Source organism: Nannospalax galili, unplaced genomic scaffold, assembly GCF_000622305.1.
Source record: "Nannospalax galili isolate Female #2095 unplaced genomic scaffold, S.galili_v1.0 scaffold38, whole genome shotgun sequence".
NCBI lineage: Eukaryota > Metazoa > Chordata > Mammalia > Rodentia > Spalacidae > Nannospalax > Nannospalax galili.
The window spans coordinates 2,299,743-2,313,361 of record NW_008342636.1 but is presented as its reverse complement, the minus strand read 5'-3'; the positions used below and the strand labels follow the sequence as shown (position 1 = coordinate 2,313,361).

The window sequence follows — 13,619 nt, the reverse complement described above, 5'->3', positions numbered from 1 at the left end:
AAAAGATTATATTCCATAGCAGTGAATGATTAGAAATGAAATGGTTGTTGGGAGAGGAGTGTTTGTATTCCTATTTTTTATATAGGTGCTTTGGCTTAAAAACTTATTTAGTATTTACTTGACTATTTCCTAAGCTGTATTTTAATGAAGTTAGAGTACTTTCATTGTTATAGTTGTGAACATGTTAATAAATAATAGTTTCTACTCTGAATCTAAGTGAAATACTAAATACATTATTGAGTTGATAGTAAATTATTTCCTTTTTTTTGCTTGATAGTTGGAAGTAAAAACTTTTGATTCATTTAAATGTATTATATACTTTTTATAGAGTACAGTTTATATAGTTATGTAAACAAAATTAAAAATTAATTATTAGAATCTGACTTTTTTCTTCCTTTTTCAAGGGAAAAATTTATACACAAATGAATATGTGGCAATTAAACTGGTAAGTTCCTATTGATTATTTTTCCTTTATTATTAGCTTATGTTTTAGTTTTTTATCTTCATGTCATTTATAACGGGTATTTATTGAAAAGGAGAGATGACATGTATGGCTGGACTTTTGTTACTAAATCCCTAGCATCATGATGCCCCCAAAGTATGTGCTAATGTGTAGGGAGGATATCTTGTTTTTCTTTGCCATTAGAGCTCTGTTCTGGGGCTGGAAAGATGACTCGGGGGTTAAGAGCACTGGCTGTTCTTACAGACAACCCGGGTTCAAAATCCAGCACCCACAAGGCAGCTAACAAACATCCCTAATTCCAATTCCAGGGGATCTGACACCCTCATCTGTCCTCTTTGGGAACTGCACAACATGGGTTATGTTCAGGCAATACCCTCATGCATATAAAATTAAAATAGATTAAAAAATATTAAAAATGTATTTTAAAAAACTTTGTCCTTTTACTTTGGCAACACTATAGAACTGAAATTTTGTTGTTTGGCAGTATTTTTAGAGAGACACCTTAAGTGGATAAAAACCATAAAGCAAAAATTTCTCTTTCTGGTTCAAACATTTGTACCAAACAAATGTCTTTAGCATTTAGGATCATATTTGAATGTATACTACCAGGCATTTTCTGGAAAACTTTGTTTTGCTGATATTTTATAAATATGGTAAACTTGGCTGTTACTTAGCTTTCAGGAATTCAGAAATGCTTGATCCATGTCGGGTAGCAAAGGAAAGCTAGCATGTGGGAATATTCTGAACATGACAAGTGGAAAAGTGGGCAAATGCCTTCTGGAAGCATTTGGACCTAGGATTTTCTTTTTTGGTCTTTTTGAGACAGGGTCTTCCTGTAGCCTCAGCTGGCCTAGAAGTCACTATGTAGACCAGGCTGGCCTCAATCTCACAGAGATCCTCCTGTCTCTGTCTCCCAAGGGCTGGGATTAAAGTGCACCACCACATCTGGCTCTAGGAATTATTTTCACAAGGCATGTTCTCTTTATTTGGCTTGTTAGTCAGAAGTTTAGGTTGGCTTGGTATTCCTACTCTACTTGCCTTTGTCACCCTTGTTTCTGCCAGTGTAACCTGTGTATTAGGGTGATGTGAAATTAGTAGAGAAAGGTGAGATTGTTGGAGGAAGGGGCAATGGGAGAAACTTTTAAAAAAGCTTTTGGGGCCGGGCGTGGTGATGAACACCTTTAATCCCAGCACTCAGGAGGCAGAGGCAGGCGGATCTCTGTGAGTTCAAGGCCAGCCTGGTCTACATAGTGAGTTCCAGGACAGCTGGGGCTACAGGGAGACCCTGTCTCAAAAAGACCAAAAAAAAAAAAAAAACCTTTTGAACTGCAGCAGTGGACTGAAGTATTTGTGAGTATAGACCTGGTTTCACTGCAGTAAATGCTGTTTGCTTTCACTTGGAAATGAAGATTGCAGACAGAAGGATTGAGGCACCATCTGGAGACACTGGCTGCCTTATGTGTGGCTTGCCTAGGTGAGTTCTCCTTTGTTTCAAAATTTAGTCCTTGCCTTTGTGATTCAAATTCTGGTTAGGTTATTTCAAGATTGTGACTATTGATTGAAGTTGGGTTTGTAGTAGTCAGTCTTGAGAGTAAGTTCATAAAGTCAGGCTCTCAGAGATAGATGTAAATGTTGAGCAAAGAATTTCTAATTTTTGTTTGATTTTTGTTGTTTGGTTCTTTGAGACAGGATTCCTGTTGGCATGGAACTCTATGTAGACCAGGCTGGCTGGACTCTCTGAGATTTGCCTGCTTCTGCATTCTCAGTGTTGGGATTAAAGTTGGCACCACCATGGCCAGTTTAATTTCAATTTTTAATGAGACATTTTTATTATTAAGGTCCAAAATGCCCAAATTAGTATAAATCTTTTTAAAAATTTATTCCTTGAGTTTTACACCTGAATACAATGTATCTTGATCATATCTAACCCTCACTTCCTGCTTCTACTCCTCGCCCCCCCCCCCAATATCTTGTTTTTTAAAGTAATTCCCAGGTCTAGTTAGTGCTGCCTGTGTGCTCGTGGGATATTGGGCCATCCACAGGAGCATGGGCAGCCTGCCAACAGCCACACCCCGCAGAAAACTGACTCTCCTTCCCTAGCAGCCATTAACTTCAAAAGCTCCTCAGCTAGCCTTGTGTGCCCCTCCCCCACCCAGGCATGAGATTGGTGGGCTAAATCTTGGGCAGCCCACCTTAGCTACTATGAATTCGTGAGTACAGTGCCTGTGTCATGTCCAGCAGTGTGCCCCCGCCCCTCCCGCTCTTTTAGCTCTTACATTCTTTCTGTCCCCTCTTCAGGGGATGTTCCCTGAGCCTTTCCAAGGTGGAGGAATGTTGGGGAGGGGGATTGATTCAGACATCCCATTTAGGACTGAGCACTCAACAGATACTTAGTTTCAGCTCTTTGACCAGTTATGAGTCTCTGCATTAAGTAACATTTTTAATAGGCTTCATACAAACTCAAAATAGATAAGAGAAGTTAGTATATATAGGGATCACAGGAGGAAGCCCAGGATGAAGGAACTAGACAGTATTTGAATAAGCATTGCTGATTTTCTTTGGAATTCTTCCCTTTTTCCATGTTCTAGCCCATTGTATGGCATTGGAGTTGGGAGTAATGAGCCAGGACAGAAGCATGGTGGCATTTTGTGCTGTCCACGAAGCAGCCATAGTGAGCAGCTCTGCGTGCTGGGCATGCCCTTTGTGATAGACAGGAGCCCCGTCTAGTTCAGTCATCAAGTGCTGACCCTTAAGTCCTGTTATTTTCAGATTTGGGACTTGTTTATCCTGTCCCTACCACTGATACCTTAGTAAATGTTTATTGTCACCTTTCAGCCTTCTTTTATGTATGTACATATTTCACTTTATTTCAGTTTGTTTTGTCTTTTGAAGCAGGTTTTCATGTAGCTCAGGCTGGCCTTGAACTTACTGCATAGCTGGGCATGAACTTGACCTCCTGATCTTCCTGCTGCCACCTTCTAAGTGCTGGGATCACAAGTGTACACCAGTATACCTCTCCTGGTTTGTCTTTCTAAAGTGTAGCAATCAGCATCACGTGTACAAATTGTGATTAGTCACAATTAAGGGTAGCCTGGAGTATTTTCACTTCTGTCCTCCATATTTGATGTTGAAGTGTGGCATGTAATCATATTCTCCCTGAATTCATCCACACAATATATTGGGGGCGGGGGTCAGAAAAAATTTTACATTTTAGTATTTAGTTTTACCGTTTTGTGTTTTGTTTGTATTTATTGTATCTGATTGCAATAGGTGAGGTGTCATTTTGGTTAGAACCAGCTGTACAGGTAATGCTTGAAAATATTATGTCTGTGTACTTCCAGACATACCTGCTGCCTACATACACTTTGGTGCAAAGAAGGCATTATTTGACAACATGTTGAGAGCAGATCTCAGTGGCTGCTTGTAACTCTCACATCTTGTAAGATGTTCATACTGCCTGCCTTTACCCTGTTTTATATCAATAGCTTGTTTTTGGTGACTTGCTAATTTGACCTTTAGCCACCTTCATATCTTCTTTTTTCTATTTATATAAGAACTAGTTGTCCGTGTCTCTCATTATATGGTGGTATAATATTATTGCTAGTAAAGTACTAGAATCAAGTTGAAATTACTAAATATATAATAACATTTTATTATTCCTAGTAAAGTACTGGAATCTAGTTGAAATTACTAAATATATAACAACATTTTATTATTCCTGGTAAAGTATTGGAATCTGGTTGAAATTATTAAACTAAATCCCTTTATTTTTTCTACCTGGAGGAGATCAGTGATTGAGTAAAATATTTAGTTTCAGTTGTGATGGTGTAAGCAGATATCATTTCCCATCTTTAGGTTATATATTTTTAGATAACTAACCAAAATAAGTATGGACAATATAGCACCATGTGAAAGGTACTGTTAGTTACTTTATATATATTAAATTGTATATGTTATATATACACATATAGAGAGAGGGAGAGAAGGATAAAAAGCTTTAGCCCTGTTTTACAGATGAGTAATTGAAACACACAGAAAGGGTAATTAACTTGCCAGAAATCACACAGCTAGTGAAGTGAGAGACTAGTATTTAAACCAAGTGTAATTTGATTTCAACTTTTGTGGGGTTTACTGTCTTACCTCTCAATAATTAAACTTATTGCTTTCTATTGAAATAATCCTTGGTTATAAGTTCATTATGCTGTGTTTTGTGTGTGTGTGTGTGTGTGTCTGTGTGTGTGTGTTTGTGTTTGTAGAGTTACTCAACTTGGGCTTCTCACTTCTCTTGAATCTGTGGTTTGTTGCCCTCATCCATTCTTGACCTGTGCCCACCGCCCCCCGTCACCGCCCTCCCTCCCCCCCTGCTCGAGGCACCCATCAGATGCCTGTTTACTTCATTATCGGTCTGGGTCTCTAATGATGTATAGTTTCTTTGTTCACTCATGATGTAGTCTGCATAGTTTTTCTTTTAGCCACCTATTTTCTTTTTGTTCTTCAGTTGTACTTAATGGTTATAGTAAACTGTGCTCTTAGTTTAGTTACTCTGTGTGTGTGTGTGTGTGTGTGTGTGTGTGTGTGTGTGTGTGTGTGTTTGCTTGTTTCTTTGTTTGTTTGTTTGTTTGTTTGTTTGAGACAGGGTCTCCCTGTAGCCTCAGCTGGCTTGGAGATTTACCAGGCTGGTCTCAATCTCCTCAGTCTACCTACCTCTGCCTCTGCCTCCTGAGTGCTGGGATTAAAGGCGTGTGGCACCGTGCCCAGTTAGTTTTTGTGGTTTCTAAAGTTCTGCTGTTCTTCTGGCAGCTGATACCAATCTGTTTCACATTGAGCACAAAATTGATTCTGTTTTTAAATATTTTATTTATTTTATTTTATGTATATAAGTGCATTGCCTGCATGTATGTGAGTGCACCCATGTCAGAAGAGGGCTTCGGATTCCCCCGGAACTGGAGTTAAGGACAGTTGGTAGCCACCATGCGGGTGTTGGGAATTGAACCCGGGTCCTCTGCAAGAGCAGTCAGTACTCTTAATCGTTGAGCCATCTCTCCAGCCCTACACAATTGATTCTTATATGGATCTAGAAAAACAGATATGTAGGTGAATATATAATAAGCGTTGACACTAAAATTGATAGCATTTGGAGTTAGAGCCTAGTGAAGTCTCTTGTCGTTTTGCTTGTTTAACTAGGAACCCATGAAATCCAGAGCTCCGCAGCTGCATTTGGAATATAGATTCTACAAGCAGTTAGGATCTGGAGGTAAGTTATACTCATTTTTAAATTTGTAAAATTTGGAAGTTTTAGACTGTCAAACAGTTCTTAATTTCAAGGAATAATGTTTAAGTTTGAATGCAGAGTCATTTATCTTTAAAAAATTTTCTATGGGGACTGGAGAGACATCTCAGAGGTTAAGTGTGGTTCCTGCTCTTCCAGAGGAGCTGAGTTCCCAGCACTTATGTTGGGTGATTCAGAGCCACCTGTACCTCCAATTCCAGGGGATTGGTGTGCACATGCTCACACTTCTATGGAAGGTCGAGGACAGCTTGTAGGCGTTTGATCTCTTCTACCATATGGGATCTGGGTTAAGCTTAGGTGATTAGCCTTGGCTGGCAAGGCCCTTTACCGCCCAGCTATCTTGCTGGCCACAAAGGATCTTTTTTCTTTTTCCTTTTTAAAAAAAAAAAAATTTCTATGGGCTGGAGAGATGGTGCAACCATTAAAGGTAAGGTTAGCAACCAAAGGCAAAAAAATATACTAATTAAGAGTCATTTCTTAAGAGTATGCTTACTGGACATTGTCTTACCAAATTGTCCTTTTGAAAGAAAAATGTGATTTTCGAGCTTTTTCTGTTGGTGGTAATGTAAGTAGAAAAGATTGGGACAAAGTTGATTTAATCATGAAATGCATATAACATCCATATTATTAGCATTTTTTGCAATATTGTTGTTGTGATGGGGTAAAATATGATTCCATAAATATGTCTACATCATAATCCCTGGGACCTATAAAGTTGCCATATGGCAGACATTTGAGATGGCAAGGTTATTCTGGATGTTGTCTGGGTAAACCGTAAATGTAATTGCATGTATCTTTATAAGGCAGAGCTATTTGACATACACAGAAAAGGGGAGGACAGTAAGTCCATGTGGCAGCAGTTTGAATGATGTGATTATGCCAAGGAATGCCTACAGTTCTAAGGTGCTAAAGGATGCTTCTAAAATTCTCTTCGAGAACCTGTAAAGGGAGTGTGGCCCTCTCTTGATTCAGTCTAGTGAAGCTGATGTCAGACTTCTGGCCCGCAAGCTGTGGTAAAATCAGTTTCTGCTTTGTTAAGCAACCAAATTTGTAGTAACTTCCTATAGTAGCCTTTAGAAACCAATACAGATATGTTTTTCTACAAATTCTTAATCTCAATGAAAATGGAGATTTTTGTGCCATTGGCAAAAAAACCCTAAACAACCAAAAACAATTATAGAGAAATGTTCTATGTGTTGCATTGTCTTCACTTTAAAGCTTCTCAGGGCCTCTCTTGTCTGCTCCTCTTCTAATTGTAATGATTTTACTTGTACAGTTTTTCATGTAGTACAGGTAATGCATATTGTTTTCCCAGGTTTAATGAAATAGAATTTCTTGATGTATCTTTTTATGAGCATATTTACATTCTAGTTGGTACAGCTGTCCATTTCTTCAAATGATAATAAAACTTTGCATTTTTCCACCAAGAGCTTATACTAATAGTCATCAAAATGTTACTTGAAATTTTGTATTAATGCATTTATCATTACAGATTTTATAATGCCTATGAAAGTCTCATACAGTCAGGCCTGTGTTAATCAGAATTACGTCTCTATGACTGAATACTTGAGATTATAGGGAGGAAAAGTTTATTTTGGCACCTGGTTTCAGGGTCTTCAGTTCACAGTTGTTTACAATCAATCATTGCTTCAGGCTGTGACAAGGCAGAATGTGGCAGGGGAAAGTTCACCTCTTAGTGCCTGTGAAACAGAAAGAGAGACAGGAAGGGGTAGAGTCTTAGTATCCACTTCAAATATATTCCTCAGTGACCCAAATGACTTTCACTAGACCCCACCTACTAAAAGTTTTACTGTTTTCTAATAGTTCTCAGAATTGGAGTCCAGGTCTTTAACGGTGGGCCTTGCAAGACTCCCTAGATCCAAACTGATTAAAACCCCATGGAGTTACCAGAGTTAGCACTGACAACTGGGATTTAAAATCTATGGGAATTGGGCATGCCTTTAATTCCAGCAGAGACTTACAGATCTCTGAGTTCAAGGCCACCCTGGTCTACACAGTGAGTTCCAGGCCATCTGGGGCTACAGGGAGACCTGTCTCAAAAAGACTAAAAAAATTAAAAATAAAATTTACAGGAATAAAGCTAGCTGTCTATGAATTCAAGCATGTAAGAAGCCAAGAAGAAAAACAACTACAGAAACAAGTGATAAAACAAAACTCTGAAGGAATTTATGGCCTCATAAACTGGAACTGCAAGGAAATGTCCTAAAATTGAGGACACTGCTGTATCTAGGGTTTCAGATATGTCAACAAGATCCTAAGCCTTTATGGTCTTCCTTTCTTTGAAAGCATGTCACCCTCTGGTTGGTCCTTCTTATGGGATGGCTAATGCTAAGTTTAAGTGCAATAATTGTAAGAGCATCTTTTTTCTAAAAATGACCATTAGTTCTAGGACTGAATTTTGCTTTCTTATTTTGGGTCCTATGTTTTTCTTTGATTTAATCATGAATTTGATTTTTCAAAGTTAGGTGATGTATATATCCCAGGAGCTGCTTCAGACGCGAGGGACTGAAAATGGCTGCAGTGGTTGCCTACTGGGAAACTGAGGCATCATTAGAAGTAAAATTGGGTGCTGTGAAGATAAAAACAACAGCTCTATGAGCTAATGTAGTGTAACCCTCTGGTTGCAGTGTAGTGTACTATAACTATCATTTGAAAAATCAGCATCAAATAGATTTTATTTGGTAAGAATAAGTGACAGTTTGGAATTTAATAAGTTATTGTATTGATAACAAAAGAATACTTGTATTGAATGCAAAAATATTATTTCCATCTATGCCTGTTTTAATTTTAAAAAATTATGTCAGATGTAAAGAAACATAAACCTGTATATCTTTTAGCACATGGAAGCTATAGGTCTTGCAGTATAGAACAGTGTCAGGTACCACCAGTTTCAGGGAAGTCTTCACTGTAAGAGCTCTCCTGTAGCATGGGTATCTTTCCCCTAGACAGATATGAGTAGTGTATCCAAAGGCATGTATTGTAGTGGTTCCAAAACTTTGAGGGTTAAATTTTATTTTATTTTCCCTTTTTAAGAGAGGGTCTCATATAGGCCAGTCTGGCCTCAAACTCCTGATCTTTGCCATTATCTCCTTAGTGCCAGGATTACCCAGAGTGCTACCTCGCCTGGCTCAGGTATGATATTTTTGAGCATTTAATGAGTCATATGAAATTTGGGTACTTTTTCATGTTTTTTTATCATGAATTTTGAAAACATTTTAGAATACCCATGTGAGTGGTAAAAGATTTATTTAGGAGCCTGGTTCATGCCTACAAATCCTAGCACTTTGGAGGAGGTATAAGGAGGAGGATCCGGAGTTCAGAGTCATTCTTGACTACATAGCAAGTTCTGATGGATCCAAAGCCCCCGGAATAATGGATTTAAACTAAAATCCCCCAGGCCTGAGAAAAACTGTACAAGGAAGTAAAAATAAAAAATAATTCTGAATGCTAAGAACAAGCTGAGCTGACCTTTTTCATGCTCCTCTGCCCAAGTTGGAAATCATCCCAGAAATTCCCCCTACCTCTGCTTGGCACATAGCCACCGCTTTTCTGCTTGGCACATAGCCGCCGCTTGTTTTTAAAAGAAACCTGTGAACTGGGCTCTAGGCTTCTGTCCTCCGAGTGAGGCAGGAGTCCGTTTTGCAAAACGCCATTAAATTCCTCTTGCTATTACATCTACTGGTTTGAGGACTGAGTTATTGGGGTGCGACCTCCCGTGAACATAGGGTACCCCAGTCTGGGGGTCCAACATTATGAAGCTTGTTGAGAAAAATATGTTAAAGCCTGAGACAGTTCAAACTGTCCCTTCACCAGGTTGTTAAGACAAAAGAAACATGCCAGAGGGAAGTGATGCATGTTCTGGTAGTGAACACAAATAGAAAGTGAGTCTGAACAGTTGTGCCTGTACAGGACCTGTAAGTCTGTATTCTGGGAACCAGCAGGAGTGGCAGATGTGCCCAGAGACCCCAGGTTCCGCCACTCTGACCTTAGTGGCCAGAGTGATCTGAAGTGAGGAGGACAGCGTAGTTTTCCTCACCTCGGGAGAAGGGAGATTGGCTAGTAAGAGCTACCTACATGGGACCCTGCCTCAGTAAACAAAGGGGTGGGAGGAAAGATTTATTTAGTTAGATATCTGCCAAAAATGTGCAATTTTTCTGGTTCTGCCTGCTTGAAATGATTGTCTTTTAAGTTTGTATGGCTTTTTCTTTTCCTTTAGCTTCTCTGGCAGTTTTTTTTTCCTCTGGCGTGTTCAATGAATCTAATGGTATGAACAATAGGAAATACATGACTTGATTCAAATATGAAAATGAGTGGCTTGCTTAGGTTAGTTACCTTGGTTTGTTTTGTTTTGAGACGAGGGCTTTCTGTGTAGTCCCGGCTGACTAGGAACTTGTTATGTGGACCAGGCTGATCTCAGACTCACAGAGATCTACCTGCTTCTGCCTCCCAAGTGCTGAGATTAAAGGTGTGTGCCACTATGCCTGGTTAGGCTACTTGGCTTTGGCTAGGATTAGAATCTCATTTTAGACTATTAACTTTCTGTGAAAATTTAACATATAGAAAAATCTCGTCTTATCACATGTTCTTAGAATCAGTTAAGCAAAATAAAAATCTAGCTTTGAGAGTCCTGAGCACTTAGATGTTTTTTAAAGCAAAGGTGGTGATCGAGATGAGATCCTTCAGGGGAATATAAAGGCTGATGAGGTGTGGGGACCTGGAACATCACTGTGTAGGGTCATTACTGACAAAAATCCTGACACCTAGCTTAAAAAAGAGTGTTATATCAGAAAAATAAATAAGGAACTCTGAGGTAGGCAGATGTGGGGTTGGCATAGCTCCTCAAAAGTAAGGAGCCAGGCTCCTATTTCTAGAGCAGAGCTTTCTTCTTACAACCTAGAATCTTTTGTAAAGGGAAATGAAGTTATTGGTATAAAGGTAACTTTCAAGTCTTTATTTCCTTTATACGTTAATGTCCTTACAGGAATCAGAAATTTTAGCTTGCCTAGAATTGAGCTTCCTACCTTATTTCTCTTTTCTAGTGATTTTCCTTTTTGTAAAGACCTACTGGATTGCCTAATTTTCTTATCTGCACAGCCACTCAAACTGAAATGTGTGTGTTTTGACTTTGGCCTGTGGGATAATTGAAAAGTTACACCTCTTAAGATAATTTCTTTAAAAATTTTGTATAGCATTTTATTAGAGTGTGTGTACATGTGTGGCATCAATTTGATGTTTTGATGAGCAAAATTTTTAGGTTACCTTGAATATATTTCATTTCTAGATAGATAATGCAATTTCAAATTTTAAAATTTCAATCAGATTTATTTGTGTTATTATCCCATGACTAAGCACATTTAATTCTTGATTTTAGTGACTAAATAGCAAAGAAAAAAGTCGTTGATGAGAATTTTTAAGTAGTTAGAAATGTATGTAGAAATTTTTCATATAATTTTCAGAACTGTATATTTCAACTCTCTGAAAGTAATTCATTTCCAGAGAAATATAGTCTTTAGTTTATAGAATTAGTCCAGTTTTTATTTGCTTAAATACTTACTTGAATTAATTGAAATGCCATGAAAATTCATGAAACATTTTGAAATTTATAGGAAAATGTTCTCTGAACTTCTATGATTCTGAGTAATGTTTGTGCATATTAAATATTTCCTTCCTATTTTGTTGACTAGGTTTTGTTGTATGAAACATGACAAGTAATTCATTCCTTGGAATTTTATCAGTATCTTTATTATAGTAGAATGTTTTTTTCAGTAGTAGGTTCTTATTTAAGATAATAAATTATCTTGATAAATCTGTAATTATAGAAATGATATTAAAATCTAAGTTGAGGCCATTCATATGTAAAATCATTGTTTCTTGAGTGGCTTGACTTTTTGAAGTTCTTTGAACTGTATAGATCTAAACAATAATTTGGTGATAACAACAGTGGCTGTTACTAAAATTATAACTTCATGGTATTGTCTTCTAAGAAGTGTTAGACAATCCTCCTTTCCTTCTTGCTGACCCCTCTGCCTTCTCTAGTTATGCCATATTAGGTGTTTATGTATTAGTTGCATGCTTAGATAACTCACACCATATTTTAAAGACCATTTAGTCCTGTCTGCTAATTAAATGAATATGGAGTAGTCCTTAATGTATGGAAATTTTAACCATATAGTTTACTTTTTAAGAATTTTGGTTATAGTGTATGCCTTGTAAACATCAGCAATAAGTAAAATTCATTTTATTCACTTACCTAATCATATTTCTCAGAAGTATGTTTTAAGAAGCTTAAGACATTTCCAGGTATGGTAACACATGCTTGTGATCCCAACTCAGGAGTCTGATTTGGAGAATCAAAAGTTTGAAGCCAACTTTGTCTATACATGAAAACAGCTAAAAAACTCCAACAACAATTATAACACTTTCAAGAAAACCGCCAAGCTACCATAACAAAAAGACAAATTTAAGAAAATGTGCTCTCTCTCCACTCTCTCTCTTGTATACAGTGTTATACAGTATTATACAGTAATATTTTAATGAGCTGACTGGCACTGAGTCTGTGACTTTGGGGTCTGGGGATCATTTTAAGCTCTTAAGCTTTTGGAGGATCTTAGAGACCTTTTGTTGTGGATTATATGAACAGATATATCCCATTTTAGACATTAAAGTATATATTAAAATGTTCCTATATTTTCATTTAGAAATAACAATAATCCAGGGCTGGTGAGATGGCTCAGTGGTTAAGAATCCTGGCTGTTCTTGCAGAAGACCTGGGTTCGAATCCCAGTACCCACATGGCAGCTAACAGCTGCCTGTAACTCCAGTTCCAGGGTATCTGACAGCTTCTTCTGTCCTCCAGAGGCATTGCATGACATGGGTGCACTTACCTACATGCAGGCAATACACACATACACATTCAAAAAAAAAAGAAATAACAATAATCCAAACATTTTAGAAATCAAATGAGCTTTACTTTCTAGTATAATCAGATGAGGAAGCATCACTATTTTATATATTTCGTACATGCCTTTAATTTCTAGTTTAATAGAAAATAGCTAGGTTCTCATATTTTCAATCCATTGTGATAGCATATGTCCTGCAGTCACTGGAAAACTCACTATTCAGTTGTTAGAGAATGAGAATGAAAAAATCAAATAACATCTTCATGTTTTTATTGAATAATTTCAATAGTACTTGTTCCCCCAAATGGTCTTACCACTGCTAACCCCTATTGTTTTCAGATCTCATACTGAGGACTGGTGTCCTAATGTTCGAACTGAAAGCTAAGAGTGCTGTAATGCAGAACTTTCTTTAAAGGAAACACAGCTGGGACTGAGGAGGTGGCCCAGCAGTTAAGAGCACTTCCTGCTCTTCCACAGGAAGCAAGTTTAGTTTCCAGCACCCTGGTTGGGCAGCTTACAACTGTGTATACCTCCAGCTTTAAAGGCTATGATACCCTCTTCTCACCTTCATAGGCACCCTCACACTTGTGATGTACACTCAAACAGCTACATATACATAAATAAAAATAAATCTTAAAAAACAGGAACACAGCCCATGATAATTCTGTACTTAACATTTTGAATTAGTCTTTGGCTTTCTTTTTATTGTTTATTTTTTCATTGAATTTTTGAGAATTTTGTACAACATATTTTGATCATATTAGACCTTTTCCTCTATGTGCACCCCTCATAGCTCTTCTGGATATTATGTACTCTGTCATATATATAAAGGCCTGTTGAGTCAAGTTTGTATCCTCAAGTGTCCTTGGGTGTGCATCTATCCACTGGAACCTTATTAACCAATCTAGTGCCACTCTTTAAAGAAGACCAACTCTCCCTCTCCGAA

At 37.8% G+C, this 13,619-nt stretch overlaps 1 protein-coding gene across 8 annotated transcripts in view; it reads left to right on the top strand.

Moving 5' to 3' along the window:
* Csnk1g3 (casein kinase 1 gamma 3) overlaps window positions 1–13,619 on the top strand; it is a 115,967-nt gene that overhangs the window by 44,111 nt on the left and 58,237 nt on the right. For all 8 annotated transcript variants that reach the window (XM_029566232.1, XM_008838723.3, XM_029566231.1 and 5 more), the window contains exons 3-4: window positions 405–445; window positions 5,648–5,717. In XM_029566232.1, the coding sequence (XP_029422092.1) occupies window positions 405–445; window positions 5,648–5,717 (111 nt within the window). The remainder of the gene's footprint in view (window positions 1–404; window positions 446–5,647; window positions 5,718–13,619) is intronic.